This window comes from Sorghum bicolor, chromosome 2 (assembly GCF_000003195.3).
Source record: "Sorghum bicolor cultivar BTx623 chromosome 2, Sorghum_bicolor_NCBIv3, whole genome shotgun sequence".
Lineage (NCBI taxonomy): Eukaryota > Viridiplantae > Streptophyta > Magnoliopsida > Poales > Poaceae > Sorghum > Sorghum bicolor.
Window position 1 is genome coordinate 70,631,872 of NC_012871.2, and position 16,536 is coordinate 70,648,407.

Below are 16,536 nucleotides of genomic sequence, written 5' to 3' on the forward strand. Positions count from 1 at the left end.
AAACCAATCGTCCATGGATAGAATTCCCTCAGAAAGGGGTTCATCATCTCAACTTCCATTGGACTGCCGTGGTCGGTTCATAATCGTATTTATATGATTTTGAACAAAAATAAATATATAAAAAATGGAGACGTTTAAAGCCATTCTGGTGCTTAAATAATGATAAATGTGTTCCTATAATCAAACACAGATATAAATAATGTACCAATATATCTGTACTAAGAAGGTTTCAAACGGGAAGTAGTGAATTATGAAGTTATAGCTCGTGTCGAGATCTGTAATTCCATATAAATCTTTTATCTATCTGAACTAATGAAAAAAGTTTTCTTTTTCAAGATGCGCTGTGTAGAAAAGAGATACCTCACCATTTCAAACGCATAGATTTAAATCTCGCCATTTCAGTTGGTGAAAATAGTACATTTCTAAAAAAAATTATTCAGACAATACTATTTTTCAAAACACAAATCAATTTATTTTTCTAAAAAATGTCATCCACCTTGGTCACCAGTGCAATCATGTCATTGGACCAGCACAACCAGTTCCTAAACCTCCACTTCGATTTGCGGGAGTAATAAGTGTAAAATACACAGGCGGTCCTAAACTTCTCTCTATGGATGGTAAATGGGTTGGATAATTGAGGTGTATCAAACACACTCCTGAGGTAAAACTCGTAGCATTTTGTCACGGTGCCCTGCACAGGGACTCAGCGACTTGCCTTCAGTAACCTCCTCCATTCATTCCTTCAAGGCCTAGTTTCCAAAAAATTTTGTAAAATTTTAAATTTTTTAGATTCCCCATCACATCAAATCTTATGACACATGTAAAATTTTTATTTATATTTAGTGCCTCATGCATGTGTCGTAAGATTCGATGTGACAGAAAATTTCAAAAAATAAAATTTTACAAAAAAAATTAGAAACTAAACAAGGCTTTGGAGGAATGGACGGAGGAGGTAAGTTACATTGGGACTTGTTGAAGGCAAGTCAATAAATCCCTCTTCGTGGCCCTCATATCACCCTATGGATGAAAGTTGCATCCACGCCGAAGCCCACAAGTGAGGACCTCTCAGGTGTGTAAATAGTATAGGCAATATATCATCATGATTACATTAATATGTATAGAAATATGATAACAAATAATTGTTTCCCATCTCTGTATCACATGTCTAGTCATGTAACACAAATGTAGCAAGTAATTAAAATGAATTAAAAAACTAATGCCTAGTTATTCATGAGTCCAACTGCCACCCCTACTACTTGTCCTAGGGTCTCATCTCATGCTCCCTCTATTTTAATTCTAAGTTGTTTAGTCTTTCTATATGCATAATTTTGCTATGCACCAAGATATCCATCATGTCTAAATACACAATAAAAACAATATCTCTAAAATCTATAACAACTTAGAATTCAGAATGGGGAGAGTATGATTTAAACTCTCGAAATACCATCTTAGGTCTTGGGCTTGCCATATGATGTCATCCAATTTCAAAATCTCAAAATGAGATTCTCCAGGTTCCATACAATCTGGCCTCCCAAACTTATAGAGCTATGGAGGGCTTACCCAATGCATTGGCGGCCCAGGCTTAGTCCGGGTAGTCCTAGGTCTACCCTAGATTTTGACCAAAATTACTAGTACTAGTTAGATTTAGGAAGTCTAAAATTAAAAATTCCAATGTTCTAAATATTTCATCCGTTTTTAGACTTTCCCTCCTCTTGGCTAGTGTTTACTTGCTCTTGGTATCCACTTGGTCTAAATTATGTTTTGGATTATACTATATTGAATACACATATTTTTGCTAGGCATACTCTGAGTTCAAATCCTGGGTCCGCCGCTACACCAACGTACCACTGTGGAGCATAGCCAGCCGATTATTCATCTTTTTTGAAGCATTTTTGGAGCACGTGTTGCAGCGAGAAAGGAGCTGCGCGCCTTTGTTGTCCCTATGAAAATAAAGCAGAGCACTTGGTAATAAAGTTGTTCACTTCCGTTAGACCAAGGGAGGTCCCCTCGGAGTTTTGAGAGCTCTTTTTTTGGGTACGATTAGTACTGCTGCTTTTGGCTGAGTAGCCCGGCCCAAACCAGTGTGCCACGTAACGCTGTGGGACCAGGTGATGGAGGACGATGGGAGTCAGCCAGTTGTCCGAGGTGGCAGCGGCGCCACCTCCAGAATCCAGTTCCGCTCCCCGATTGGGCGGAGGCAAATCCAGAAATCTCCACCTCACATCCGCCGCTAATCGCCGCTCGCTTCTCCCCCCCGGCAACAAAACACACTTGTGCTACAAATATGTCCACGTAACCCTTCTCCAAGCCTTACCACTCCACGGTTTCAATCAAAAAAAAGAAAAGAAAAAGCTTAGCTTAGCTTTGCTCGCCAGACAAACCGGAGCAGAGGCAGAGCTGCAGCAGCAGATGGCGTCGACGATCATGGCCGCCACCTCCCGCGTCGTCGCGGCCAAGACGCCGTTCCTCGGCCAGGGCCGCGCCGCCGCCAATGCCAGCCCCCTCCGGGACGTCGCCGCCGCCGCCAGCGGCCGGATCACCATGGTACGTAACGTAACGTAACGTAACGTAACGTAACGTACGCCGAGGTGGTCCATGGCACACACGTTGTTGGTTTCTCGATCGATCCATCCGGCAATCAAATCAAATCAACTAACAACGAGAGTGATGCTCGCCTTTTGGATTGCAGGGCAACGACCTGTGGTACGGCCCGGACCGCGTCAAGTACCTGGGCCCCTTCTCCGCGCAGACGCCGTCGTACCTCACCGGCGAGTTCCCCGGCGACTACGGGTGGGACACCGCCGGGCTGTCGGCGGACCCGGAGGCGTTCGCGCGGAACAGGGCGCTGGAGGTGATCCACGGGCGGTGGGCGATGCTGGGGGCGCTGGGCTGTATCACCCCTGAGGTGCTCGAGAAGTGGGTGCGCGTGGACTTCAAGGAGCCCGTCTGGTTCAAGGCCGGCGCGCAGATCTTCTCCGAGGGCGGCCTGGACTACCTCGGGAACCCCAACCTGGTGCACGCGCAGAGCATCCTCGCCGTGCTCGGCTTCCAGGTCATCCTCATGGGCCTCGTCGAGGGCTTCCGCATCAACGGCCTCGACGGCGTCGGCGAGGGCAACAACCTCTACCCCGGCGGCCAGTACTTCGACCCCTTGGGCCTCGCCGACGACCCCGTCACCTTCGCCGAGCTCAAGGTCAAGGAGATCAAGAACGGCCGCCTCGCCATGTTCTCCATGTTCGGATTCTTCGTCCAGGCCATCGTCACCGGCAAGGGGCCACTCGAGAACCTGCTCGACCACCTCGATGACCCCGTCGCCAACAACGCCTGGGTCTACGCCACCAAGTTCGCGCCAGGGTCTTAAGCTAGCCGGACACGGCGGCGGCGTGCCGGGACATTGTACACTACTCGTTTGTCTTGTGACATTACATTTGTACCATGAACGAATGCAAATATTCTTGTGCTCTCTCATCAGAACTCAGGAACGTCGTACTGGCCACTAGTTTTGATCTTCCATTCCATCCAATCCATGTATGCTCCGTTTTAGTTGTTAACTGATTTGTGTCCATATATGTAGATGTCTCTACTATTATTTTTTTTGTTACAAACACAAGCAGTCCGGAAGTAGTGCAGAATTCAGAGGCTGCTAATTACAATAGGCGTATTTCCAAACTGTGTACTTAGGTATATATCCCTGTGTCAGATGCGCATTTGGGGAATAAGGCTCTGAAAGGGGTCCCAGAGAAGCCGAGGAAAAGACTGCAACAACCTTGTAATGGAAGAAGATGACATCTGGTGGTGGTGGGAGACTGATAAAACAAGCACTTCCTTGAGTAGTTTGTCAATTTATACGATATATCAGCTTCAGGAGGGTGTTCACCAACAGATGGATTCTATAATGGCGAATTTCTTCTGGCAATGGGCCAAATGAAAATTTTAAATATCATGTGGTAAAATGGAGAAATCTGTGTTTACCTAAAGACTTTGGGGGATTAGGAATTATATGGAGACTAGGACTATGAATGGGGCACTTATTGGAAAACAGGGATGGAGAATGTTGCAGGCTGATAAAGGGGGCCAATGTTTCAGTCTGTTACAGAAGAAATATCTGGGCAGACATCCTTTTCTACAATGTGGGAGGGAGACAGGTTCACAATTTTGGAAGGGTGTTTTGAAATATAGAAAGATCTTGAAATTGGGGCTGTCATACAGGTGAATAACGACCGAAGCACTAGATTTCGGGAAGAGATATGGGTTGGAAATACACCTTTAAGGCTGGATAGAGATTGTTTAATATGTGACTGCTGGGAGGGAGATGGTTGGAACATAAACTTTAGAAGGGCTTTAGGGGAGGCTGACATGCGAGAATAGGAAATATTAACTAATATCTTAGAGGAGTATAGATCAAATGGGGAGGATGCTCATTTTGTTTGGATACTGGATAAGTCAGGAAACTATACTACAAGATCAATGTACAGAAGACCAATTTTCAAGGGGGGGGGGGGGGGGGGGGGGGGTGTTCTTATATAAGGTTGGAGTAGATTACCAAATAAGATCAAGGTGTTTATATGGTTGGCTGTTCAAGATAGACTTCAAACAGGGGTGGATCTCAAGAGAAGTGAATGGAAAGGGAACACAAAATGTTGTCTTTGTGGGGGTGAATGAGACAACACATCACATTTTCTTCCATTGTCATATTGCAAGAGTGGTCTGGTTCTGTTTTAAGGAGGCAGTTTGCAAGATGTTTTTGACAATTGGATTCCTTTGGGAAACAACTATCATATAAAACTTTTCATGCTGGCTATTATCCTTTGGGGTTAGAAATAAGATGGGGATAGAGAAAAAGTTCCCGAAGTCATCTAACTAAGTTTTTTTTACAAAATCTTTGGTTTTTCTCAGAAGTGGCAAATTCTTTTGAAAGAGCATGATGCCAAGCACTCGGACGACAAGTTAAAGCATATGAGAAGCTGGTTGATGGACTTCTGGAAGCGAATTGAAGCCTTGGAAGTAGAAGGGGTGATTTGAGTTTCTTTTGTGACTAGTGTGTGGATGGTTTGCTTGCATTGTGAAGCCTGTTTTTTTGTGCTCCTGTTGTTGTAGTTTGGTAGTAGCTTTGATAGTGCAGAATATGGCGCGATGCTAGCACAATTCAGAGTAAAATGCCTTGCACATTTCAACAATTTTCTAACTGTACACATCTTACAATACTCTGCTTTCGCATCTCTATGCGCTCATGGTGGATAATCTGTATTTAGTTACCCTTCCACACGTCAGATTTATCACTCTACATACATGATGACATACATACACTGTCAAGTGACAACTCGGATCTAATTTAATATACATGTACAGAACTCTGGCTTCACCTATTGGCTAATTTGATCTTTTTGACACTCAAACACCCGACGGGTAACAGCACCGCCACCAACGATGGAGGTCATCATCTCGCCGGGCCGGGCTTCTGCGATGAGAGAACCGAGGCTGGTTCTTTGCGCCTGCCCTGGCATTCTTGGTCACTTTCCTTGACCCAGTGGTGGAAAAATGTAATGGTGATTTTCTTACACGTTTCACTTCGAGCTCTTCTTTCCCCACCATCTTTTCCGAGATTTCTCGTCATGGGTGCCAACCTTATTAAGGTTTACCTTCGTCTCCTTCAACCGAGATTTGTAGTCCTTTTTCCATGTCGCAAAGCGGTCCTTGAGCTTCCGGAGTTCCTCATCTGGGTTCATATTTGGACCAACCTGACCGGACTTGACTGCAACAAGGAAGCCCGCATCGTCCTCAAACACCTGCCGTCTGTCTTCAAACTCCTTCGCTAGGTGGTTCACAGCATTTACTCGCCTATCCGAGTTTCCTGCTGAAACTTTAGCTTCAGGGTTGTGGTTGTGATGTCTTGATTCTATCACTTCAGGTGTATGGGTCCCAGTGGACAACGTATCTTCAGAGTCATACTGGGCATGTGTTGGAGTAAAATCAGTCCGAGCGGCTCTAGTGGCCGCATCATCAGCAGCTAGGCTCTTCTTAGCAGCAACAAGGCTCAGCTGAAAGAAATAAATAGGATCACATCCAAATTCTTCTGAAGGATGATTAAAAAGAAAACTCAAGCCACAAAATTATATACCACTATTTTCTAATAGAATATTTAATTGCTCTCTCTTTCTTTTCCCTTTTTGTTGATGGCTCATGTTGATTTTCAACTCTACAACCCAACTTGCTTGGGACTAAAAGGCTTTGTTGTTGCTATGTATTTTCAACAGATCAAGCATCCAGTTTCTATGCTACATAGGTAACGTAAAATTCAATATCAGAGCAATTGTTCTTTATTCGTTTAACACATCAGCATTAGAAAAATTCTTGAATATTTTCATATGTCATCCCATGAGGAGGTTATGTTGCAGTCTGTCATTCTCAAACAGATGAATTCATGTTGCAAGAATATATTGATCCATTCTTTGAACATACAAGCAAACATACAAATAATCAACTAGATAATTACCTGCAGAGAAGAGAGCTGTCTCTTCCATGCCTCTTCCATAGATTTCATTTTGGCCTCATACTCCGACCATTTCCTCTCATACTGTTCCAATTGCCGTTTTAGCATTACATTTTCTTCCTCCTTGTCCAGCAATGCAGCCTCAGCTTTCGTAATACGATCTTGAAGCTCAGTGATGACTGGTTCGTGGAGATAATGCCCATTCATTTCCTGCCATTGGATGCCAATGTTAGGAACTACTATACCTTTTACACTTATGTATTAGACAGCTGAACAGATTCTATATAACTTCTTATACAGTTGGATATCACATTAACAGAAATTTCAGTAAAGTTAGTAACCATGCTTATGCAAATTCCACCAGATGAAGATTGTCTATTAGCGATAGCAGATCTTTCAGATTATATGTACTTCTCATTCAGTACTGGATGAAACTAATATGCAGCTAGCGCATTAGAAGATTGGAACAGATAAAAGTATAGATATCCTTTGGTATAGAACTCACATGGCAAACTCTTGATTCGGAATTAGTCTTCCTTGTGTCCCCTTGAACTATGTTGTGACTGGCCTTTGACTCCTTTTCATTCTGCAGACACTTGTATTTCCTTCTGGCCAGGCACCCACGCATCACTGCAGTAACATATGATGATTAGATAGATGCACTACTCTAGGGTAATGCTAATATGCCCTCTTTTATTTTATCATATAAATTACCAGACTGAAGAATAATAATATGACTCAGTTCATCATTAAACATGTTAGCTGCAAGTCGACGCCTAGTGTACTTCTGTATAAGAACAGCTGCCCTCCATCTCTTGACAAGATTATCAAAGTGTATTCTTGCTCTTTCACCGCGTATAACTGCAGTTTGGAAAACAGGAAGAGTATGATAGACGTTCATATTATTAGAATTCAGGAATGTTTTGAACAAAAAGAAATAAAGTGTATTACATGATTGCAAATTCATTGCCCCTTTCTTTAGTTGTTGATATCCCTGTCGAGAATGCAAACCCCGGAAGTGCTTCTGAATACGGAGGGTTCCATGAAGCATCTGTCTTTTAGCATTTTCCAGTGCAGCAACCTACAGAATAATCAAGATTAGAAACCACACTCACAAAAAAAGAGCAGTTGTGATCGCAAGCTATACCAAACTATAAGGGCAAGAGCAATGTTGGAAGTTCAAAATAGCATTAAAGTAGGGCCCACAGAAAACAAGCATGTGTTGTTTCCATCTGCAGAAGATGAGCATTAAGGTCTGACCACGTTCCAAAATATATCCTTAGCTTCCTGTGAACGATAAACATAGAGCGGAGAGAGAAACTAATTGTTTTTTGGTATGGTCTACTGCACAATGTATCCTATGCATCATAGGAGTGTCTTTATGGCTTAAGGTCACCTTTTACTCACATTGTGGCTGCCCTAGAACTTTTGTATGCTAGTGCAGCTGGTTGAGGGTCTACTCTAGCATTTAAAAGATTAGAATGTGGAATAGTCGATTTATTGTACCTGTCCTGTACGGAAAAACAATTTTGTGTAGCCAACTTGATACATTTCAGGGGGAATGTTCAACTGTTGCAAAACAGCAATTGAAACACTAAGTGGATCTTGAGATGCAACGGAACGCAAGAGAAGAAACCCGTATCTGCATATTATTGAACAAATCGTAAGTCAAGTGGCACACAGTATCAAACAAATAAACAAGTACATTTTTGAATTCAGATTCTATGAAATAGCAACCTTTCAGCAAACTGTTGGTGAGTGATCCTAGTTGGATAGCATGTTCTTGATATCCGGACAACTTCAAGCACCCCACAGCATTTAAGCTGGTGCAAGACAAGATCATGCTCGAATAACCTGGGATGTTGTTTGCTGTTTGGTTGAATGCATCGAATAAAATGTGGGGTTGTACTCTCCAACTGCTGCATCAGCTTGAACAGTTGAGCCTGAATACACAACAGAGCATTGGGATGGCTAAATACAACTTTATATAAGAATGGCATGGAAAGGCATTAAGGTATGAAACAAAAGAACTACCAAGAAACTGAATAAAACTTATACAACCCAAAGCATAGATATCTAGAGAACCATTTTCGACAATATTATCTGTAAAGATAAAAGAATGAAAGATTCGAATCGGTACCTTAAATTTCGTGACAACACTTTGTTTCTGTGTATCCATTACTGAATGCCATGACAGACTAGATTTATTCTGAGAATCAGCAACCATGACAGAGGCAAAATGTTTTGGAAGTTCACATTTACATGATGATAGTAGTTGGATTGACTCAGAGTGCAATGGATCTCTGTTCTTCTCCAGGAACCCAGCTGTATCATAGGTCACCTGGAATCAAAATCAGGACTGTTACCATGTTGCATATAGGAAAGCCTCAACAGTAGATTATTATAACCAACAACTGAATGGGCAAGCTTGCAGATCTGGAGGATGCTGGAGATTAGAAATAGCTTAAAGATAAAACAAGACGAGGATTGACCAACCTCCCCTGCATAATGGCAAATCTCAAATGTGCCTTCTTTTTCACCCTTGAAGCAAGAGTTACCACTTAATTGCTGCTTAAGCTTGTTAGCAAAGGAAAAGTCTGTTGCCTTTGGGAAAGTAGACTCTTCATCCAATAATGACAGTAGCCCTAGAGGTTTCTGCAATGTAACAAAAAGGTGAGTACAGTAGTACATATAAAGATTTTACAAATTTAAATAGTAAAGCTTATAATATATGACATGATATCATGATAATGGCACATTTTTCCTCAGTGGTTCCACAAACATTAATAATTACAGTCACTTTCTGATCTATGTTCTCTTATAGTCTTATCCATAGAACAAAACATGGAGTAACTCCACTCAAGGATATTCCCATCTGTTCCAACTTTTGTTCCTCATTTTATATAGGGAGGTGCTCATTTCTGCTGTAATAAGCTCAAAAACTAAGGCATTCTAGTAACTTCGGCATAACTGAAAAAGGCAAGGCACAACATATTTGCTGATCAAGATAATTAGAAGGGCAATAACCTGTATATATATACTACAACTACAAGAAAAGGATTGGAACCAGAAAGCATATGAGAATGGGGCGAAACAGCCATAGACGCCTAAAATGCAGGCTCTGTTTCTTCAGCACATGCCAGGTAAGCAATTACATTACATGCGTTTATCGATATCAGGCTTAAATACTATTTAAACTACACATAGAAACAGTGAATATATGATCCATATGTAACAGGGTTGCATGAAAAAAAATGTTGCATACCTTCTCAAAGAGGGATAAGCAATTAGTGTTATCCACAAATTCCACGGGGGTCCAATCAATTCCATCTTCCAAGTATTCCTGGAAGTGGAACAAAGCCAGCATAAGCATATTGATACACTGACACCGAAGGTCCAAGGAAAATATTGCAGGAGCAGAAACATGGAAACATGGGAAGGCACTCTACAATTTTATGAAAAGAAAGATAATGCTGGCTAATGGATCCAAAAGCAAACGAGCAGGTCATGTGCACAGTGTACCAGAACAAATAATCATAACCAGAGTTCAAACAGAATTGGAGCTAGTATCAGGGCCTTGTCGGCACATTAGAAACCAGTTGCTTCTTGTGGTTTTCTAGGTTTTTGTGTTTTCTATAATGTCTTTTTTCTGACTTCTCCTTTGATAATCACTAAATGTCAACATTTTCACAAAGTCTGGTTTCCATAACAATAAGTTGGGTAACTGATCAAGTGATCATAACTAACAACCACTTGGATTTGGAATCCTGGAGCCAGCTACAAGACATCCAAGTGATTTCTGTCCCTAGAAGCACAGAATCACTCGAAAGGCAAACCACAAAATAAATAATATTCAGATCACATCGGGCCATTCATATCTAACTCAGGTTAGACATAGCAACTTCAGCATGTGACCACATCCCCTAGTTTTGACAAATGGCAAGGTTTGCAGGGTCGTTTACATTTATAGTACACAACAACGTAACCTCATACTGTTTTGCAGGAAGAAATCATGCATAATACAATTCACATTCATTCATATCTTTGATGCTAACATAAAAAATGCAAGGAACTGTTAGAATCTTACCTCCTGTTGTAGTTTGAAAAGATGTCGGTTGAAGTGCTGCTGAAGCCTCTCATTGGCATAATTTATACAAAATTGCTCAAAACCATTCTTCTGTAATGGTTTAACCAAATGTTACAACTGAGCAAATGCCAAGTAAATCAGTACTAAACAAAATGCAAATATTCCATACATTGAAACACTCGAACCCATAAATATCCAAAATACTTATGGATCTCCACGTAAATTGCCTCCCTGTTCCAAGTGAGTGGTTAATTTGCTCAACAATCCAGTCAAATAAATTGGCGTAGATTGACTTTGCTAGTGCATCTCTTGCATCAATGGCCTACAGAAATTAGAAATCTTGAATAAATAAAATTCTAAAAGATCAAATCAATAGATCCAAGCAGATAATTTTTCAGGATACTAGATACCTGAGTTAATGTCAGCTTTTTAGTGATACTGTCATTTCCAGCTCGAATTTTACGAGTGGACATAGCAGTCACTAGTTGATTTGCAGTGCAGCCTAATAGCTTTGCAGCAGTAGACAACCCTGTGAATACATTGCAAAATCAAATGTCTGCATTTTGGGGACATTTTCTACTGGATAAGTCAAAGAAATAAATGGAAATTATATACACCGAGGTTATACCTTCATTTGAAACAACTTCCACATGGTTTTCATTATCAATCACTGAGAATGATATGTTTCCCAGCCACAACACAGCTGCAAGCATAGAAAATAATTTCATTTGGTCTTCCTTAGATATTTGAATAGTATCCAATGCATCCTGCACATGAAACAAAGGTTAAATGACAAATAAGATAAAATACTAGCACAGCTTTGGTTGGAGAAGTTATTTGGATTTTCCAGTAACATTACCACTAGCACTGTGAATTTTTTTGAATCGTCAACACCATCGATTTTCAAGCAATTACTCTGCTTCAAGTAATTGTAGTCACTGGCGCTTTTCAGAAACAATTTTTCTGCAGTAGCATGTGCATGTAACAGAATTAGGAAGTAAGAAAATGAGAGGGAAGATGAAGATAGTTTCACAGATCACACTAAAACGTATAAGATGTAATACAGGCAGAATGTGGCACACAATTTTCTTGACAGAAGCACCATTCGAAACAATTAAATTGTAATATAAGCACATCAAACATGAAGGTATGGTTACTTTTGAGAAGGGGAGGAGCTCCAGAGCACAGTTGATAGAAAATATGGTAAGATCTCTCTCCTTGTGCCCTTTGAACCACCCTTGACTACAGGGGAAGACAGAGCATATTAGAGCTTGCAGAAATAATAAAATACGGATTTGTTAGCAATGCATGAATTCCCTTACCTTCTCAAGCAGGACTGGCCCATGGGATTCAGTAAGAGGTACGTGCACAGCCAAGGAAATAAGTTAACAGGGAGTTCAAAAATATTGTAACTAGCCATCCAAATAATAAATGGTAGAGAAGGCTTACAGGTCTGGATTTTAGCGCCACACATTTTCCCAGTTTCAGAAAAGTGTATCTCAGTAAGCTTGCCCTACATCAAAATCATCACAGCACCATAAGAATAACTCCAGAAAGTTAGCAGCGGCCAGTGTGGCAATGATACAGGAAGATAAACTCACAAATCGGCTTGAGTTATGGTTTCGTGATGTTTTTGCATTCCCCAATGCTTCGAGAATAACATTGGTCTGAAGAACCTCAGACTCCGTACCACTAGCACCCCCAAGATCAGACAAATATTGCATTGCAATTTTAGCCGTCTCAGTTTTTCCTGCTCCACTTTCACCACTGAAATGTGACAAGGAGCACAGATAGCATATTTATAATTTGGTAATCCAGACCCCCAGGGTTGACGAGAAAGAAGATAAGTCATACTAACCTTATTATTATAGATTGGTTTATGCCATCTGCAGAGTATCAGGAGTTGCATTAAACGACAGTTCTTGAAAAATATTATAAATCATAACTGTTCTTTTTAGCACCTACCTCGCAGCATCTCATTAAATGCCAAATCAGCAACTGCATACACATGTGGGTCATCGTTGGTCTTTTGCTTGTATTGCATGATTGAAGACTTCCCATAGAGTGCAACTTCTTTTAATGGATTGACAGCAATCAGAACAGGTCCTGCCTTTGTCTACAAAGTAAAGTATATACAAGTGAGGTCCTGCCTTTGCCTAGAGTAATCCATATATCTACTCTTATATAGCACGATGAAACTATTGCATAGTACTTACATAGATAAGATCGCGAGAATATCGCAATTGCAGATTGTGAAGAACTGAAGGTCCATTCAAGTAACTCATCTGGATTAAATCATCCACTCCATCGAGGATATCAGGGTTGGCAGGCAAGAGTTGTTCTGGTGACACCGTCAAAACCTAAGCAAATAAACATTAAGAATTGTACAGGAGTTTCCCCAAATGAGTATATCGCCGTGGCAATATAAGACACTCACTTTTCCATTAGCCAAGAGTATTTCAGCATCATCTCCAGATATTGATTGGATCTGTCCAAGTTCCCACTTTGCATTTGGTGAAGAACACCAAACTCGTAGCTTCTGAAAAAACATCCAAAAACTATTAGCTCGTATGTTTCTTCCGATCACAATATAAATTCAGATATATCAAACTCAAACCATCAAGGGATAAGAGAACTAGTTCCTTGACACCTATACTGCTGTAAGAAACAACACTTTCTGATTGTCCAGTATCCATATGTCCTAAGTCCTAAGGTTAAAAACAACAGGTTCTTTCACCTGATATCCACACTTAAAAGGTTTAAAGTAACATGACATGCCAAACTATTTGTGGATGTAATAAACAAACTGAACAAAACAAGTCTGAAGTATGAGATCAAGAAAATCATTAAAGTGGTCACTAACTGTATCTTCTGGTAAATGTGAAACAACAGTAAGTTCAGCATAACCCAAACATAACTGCGATTTCACATGAAAGTCTTATTCACATATATCATAAAAAAACGATCTTTTCAGCATATAACAAAGATATGTAAGCAACACTTTGATCAACATTTCCTGTTTTGACTTGTGAATGAAATTTTGACATCATGTTCAGGTTACTTGCATTTGTTCACATTGCAATAACAGAAATAATTCTAACAAATTCCACAATGAACAAGGCTCTCACCTTCTGTAGAACATAGTCCATGATATTTGTACATGCTAGCTTCCCATTCATCTTTATCGCTGCTGAGGAAACAGAGGGGGGATCCTTACAAACTGCTGTACCCTTCCTCTCCTCATGAAATGCATCAACATATGGCGACTCCTCCAGCGCTTCTGTGTTAGGGAACTTCCTCTTAGCCCCAAAGATGGAGACTTTCACCGGCTTTTCCTCCTTGGCCTCCAGCACAGCAATCTCCTTATCATCATCTGCCTTCTTGTCAACCACTGCAGCTTCTGTGGCAGTAACTGTTGCCATTCCATTCTCGAGCTTAAAGCCAGCAGGCAGTGATGGCCTTCTGGTGGTGGGCAGCCGGCCACGGCACGTCGGCCGGGCTGGCAATGTTGGAGGCGCATCCTTGGGCTGCTCATCACGCTTCTTCAAAGTCTCAAGCAACACCTCAAGGGAGCTCTTCTGTGTGGCTGCTGCCGGCGCCATCACGGCGGCCGCAGAGAGCATCACCACCGGCGAATCAAAAGGCCACCAGCACAGACCGGTGATTTATACCAGGGCTCAAACACCAACTCGCCAAATCCAATAGCCGGACAGCACAGGGACCAGAAATTTCCCCATTTCGCATCAAAACGGGCGATAGCTTCAGAGGAAATGGCCCCTAACTCGCCAAGGGCTGGAAACTGGCAACCCCCAGACCCCAAATTCCACACCAGGCTCACAATTCCTCCAGAAATCTCTCAAAAATCCAGGTTCTGAAGCTCAACTAAGCGGCAATCGCACGCCCAAGGAAAAATAGCGGCGCTGCCCGCACAAAGGGCTGGGTAAAACCCCCCACCCTATGCGCGATTTTTGAAGGGGAAATAGCCGGGCCAAGGTTGGAATCGGCCGGAGAAGAAAAGGCTGCGGCCGCGAAAGCTGCAATCTTTGGCCAAAGGAAAGGCGAAAGAACCCGAAACCAAAGCAAAGCCTCTGCCGAATCAAAGCGCTGGCGTACTAGCAGCAGCAGCAGCACACGCAGGTGGCCACGAAATCATCACCAGAGAAACAGGATAATTCCCCGAACCCGCACGGCCGCACCGCACACCCCCCTCTGCCCCGCCGCTGCAAGAACCAACAGCGAGCCTGCCCACTCCGAACCGCCGCTCCCCCAAATCGAAAACGGAAACCCGCAAGAACGAAACCGAGATTTTTTTTTTTCTTTTCTGGAGGCTTTTTGCTTCTCCCTCACATTTCAAACCTCTCCGCTCCCCTCGTCCCCATATCTCCGTGTCTTTTTCTCCCTGCCCCCCTTGATCCGTTACTAGGCAGTGCGAAAAAAAATGTTTAGGACAAAGCAAGCCAAATGACGCCTGTACCCTCGCGCCCCCTCGCTAATTACGCCGCGTGGCCAGTGGCGTTTTCGTTAATCCCGCGGGGATGGAGGGCTGGTTTCATGGATGGGCGTCGCGGGTTGGGGAGGCGCGGTTGGGACCGTTGGATGCGAGCGGCTGCGGCTGCCGCCTGCCGCTGCCGTTAGAAGGTTTCTCAGTTGAGGTGAGAAGTTACGCAACTACCCCCCAGAGTTACTGCGCTGGCACGTCGTCATTTTGGGCTCTTTGAAAACGGGATCTTATTTGGATGTTGTTAATCTTGTGTTGGATGTTGTGAAAAAAGAAAGAGGTGATGGAGATTTTATATCCGGAAGGAGAAAAATCTTTGTGTTGGAGAGAAGCTTCTGTTAGGCAGGTCTCCCTTTTGTTTATGCCTGTGTGGTATGGTCAACAGGGAGTCGAGAAAGACCCACGTATGATTTTTAGTGGAATCATACAATACAATTCGGAATACATAAATTTTATAAAATTTCAATACAATACAATTTTAGTGGAATCAGATTAATTTTACAGGAAAATGAAAAAAAATACTCACGTTCTAAGTAGGACCTATAAATTTATTTCTATAGTTGATTTTTTTTTGTTGTGTAAAGGTTTTTTTTTCTGAAAAGTAGTGTTTAGCTGTTTGCCAATGTTTTTTTTTTGCTTGCTGGTACGTACTTTTGTTGCCAGGCTTTTGTTTAGTGGGGGAGTTTGCAAAGCTCTATGAGCTAGGATAGTGTGCGTAGCGTATGGATTGCCTAAATTAAGAAAAATTTCCGCCATTCCATCTCCTTGGGTGATGAAACCGTCAAGGCGACGCTAGAGTTTGGATGTAGAAGCTGCTCCCTCTGATTACAAATTATTTTGTATTTAGCCACTTTTTTTTTACTCCATCCATCCGCATATGTATGGACTTTAATTAAAAAAAATTGAGGCCAAATTAATCAAGAGCGAATACTAATCTTTATGCTACTCTTAAAGCTGCCCGGTCACCTCCTGGCGCAACTAATAGTGCTCAGGACTGTTCCTAAATCCTACTGTAATTTGACTAGTCTAAATATGAAAAGTTCTTATATTTGTGGACTTTTTCCGCCAGCCAGCGGTGTTATCAGCCGTACTTTTTCTGCTAGCCAGCAGTGTTTTTTTCTCACAATAATAAGTCAATAATAATTTCAGCCATGACTTTTTACACCAGCGAACAGTAATGAGTCTATATGTCATTAAACTTGCGAGGACGAAATGAAATTTACTAGTGAACTTAGGTCGTCGGGCTTTTCAACCTGTTTTAGCTTAAAAAGAAATTAAAATTCAACCAATAGAGTTTTTCCATCCAAAACTTTGGTCAATACAAATTTCATGGCACCCTTACTCCTGCTTTTTTATCTACTGTGGCTTCCAGTTTTTTCACAAATTACCTTGTCCCTGATTATATTGTGTAGGGTTCGTCCCCCCCCCCCTTCCCATTTGTGAGACTGCGATGTCTCTTTC

General features: G+C 41.9%; 2 protein-coding genes across 2 annotated transcripts; one reads left to right on the forward strand and one right to left on the reverse strand.

Annotated features, from left to right (window-relative positions):
- Positions 2,298-3,567, forward strand: LOC8081748 (chlorophyll a-b binding protein of LHCII type III, chloroplastic). Its single transcript, XM_002460811.2, has 2 exons — positions 2,298-2,544; positions 2,690-3,567. The coding sequence occupies exons 1-2, from the start codon at positions 2,410-2,412 to the stop codon at positions 3,359-3,361; spliced, it is 807 nt and encodes a 268-aa protein (XP_002460856.1). The 5' UTR covers positions 2,298-2,409; the 3' UTR covers positions 3,362-3,567.
- Positions 5,146-14,991, reverse strand: LOC8081749 (myosin-3). The gene is made up of 24 exons (XM_021453023.1): positions 13,706-14,991; positions 13,015-13,116; positions 12,794-12,937; positions 12,543-12,693; positions 12,436-12,463; positions 12,179-12,344; positions 12,027-12,090; positions 11,900-11,913; positions 11,735-11,819; positions 11,437-11,540; positions 11,206-11,344; positions 10,988-11,106; positions 10,747-10,899; positions 10,578-10,667; positions 9,756-9,833; positions 8,987-9,145; positions 8,631-8,831; positions 8,228-8,433; positions 7,997-8,132; positions 7,442-7,571; positions 7,205-7,351; positions 6,996-7,120; positions 6,494-6,700; positions 5,146-6,038 (listed from the first exon to the last, which is right to left on the reverse strand). Exons 1-24 carry the CDS (start codon positions 14,198-14,200, stop codon positions 5,565-5,567), a joined length of 3,717 nt encoding a protein of 1,238 aa, XP_021308698.1. The 5' UTR covers positions 14,201-14,991; the 3' UTR covers positions 5,146-5,564.

Excerpts from the sequence above, each read along its gene's own strand:
- LOC8081749 (XM_021453023.1), bottom strand. The coding sequence starts at position 14,200 with ATGCTCTCTGCGGCCGCCGTGATGGCGCCGGCAGCAGCCACACAGAAG. Across the intron at positions 12,464-12,542 it reads ATTTAATGAGATGCTGCGAG|ATGGCATAAACCAATCTATA; the intron begins GTAGGTGCTAAA and ends GATACTCTGCAG. Across the intron at positions 10,900-10,987 it reads AAAAGCTGACATTAACTCAG|GCCATTGATGCAAGAGATGC; the intron begins GTATCTAGTATC and ends TAATTTCTGTAG.
- LOC8081748 (XM_002460811.2), top strand. The coding sequence starts at position 2,410 with ATGGCGTCGACGATCATGGCCGCCACCTCCCGCGTCGTCGCGGCCAAG. Across the intron at positions 2,545-2,689 it reads CCAGCGGCCGGATCACCATG|GGCAACGACCTGTGGTACGG; the intron begins GTACGTAACGTA and ends TTTGGATTGCAG.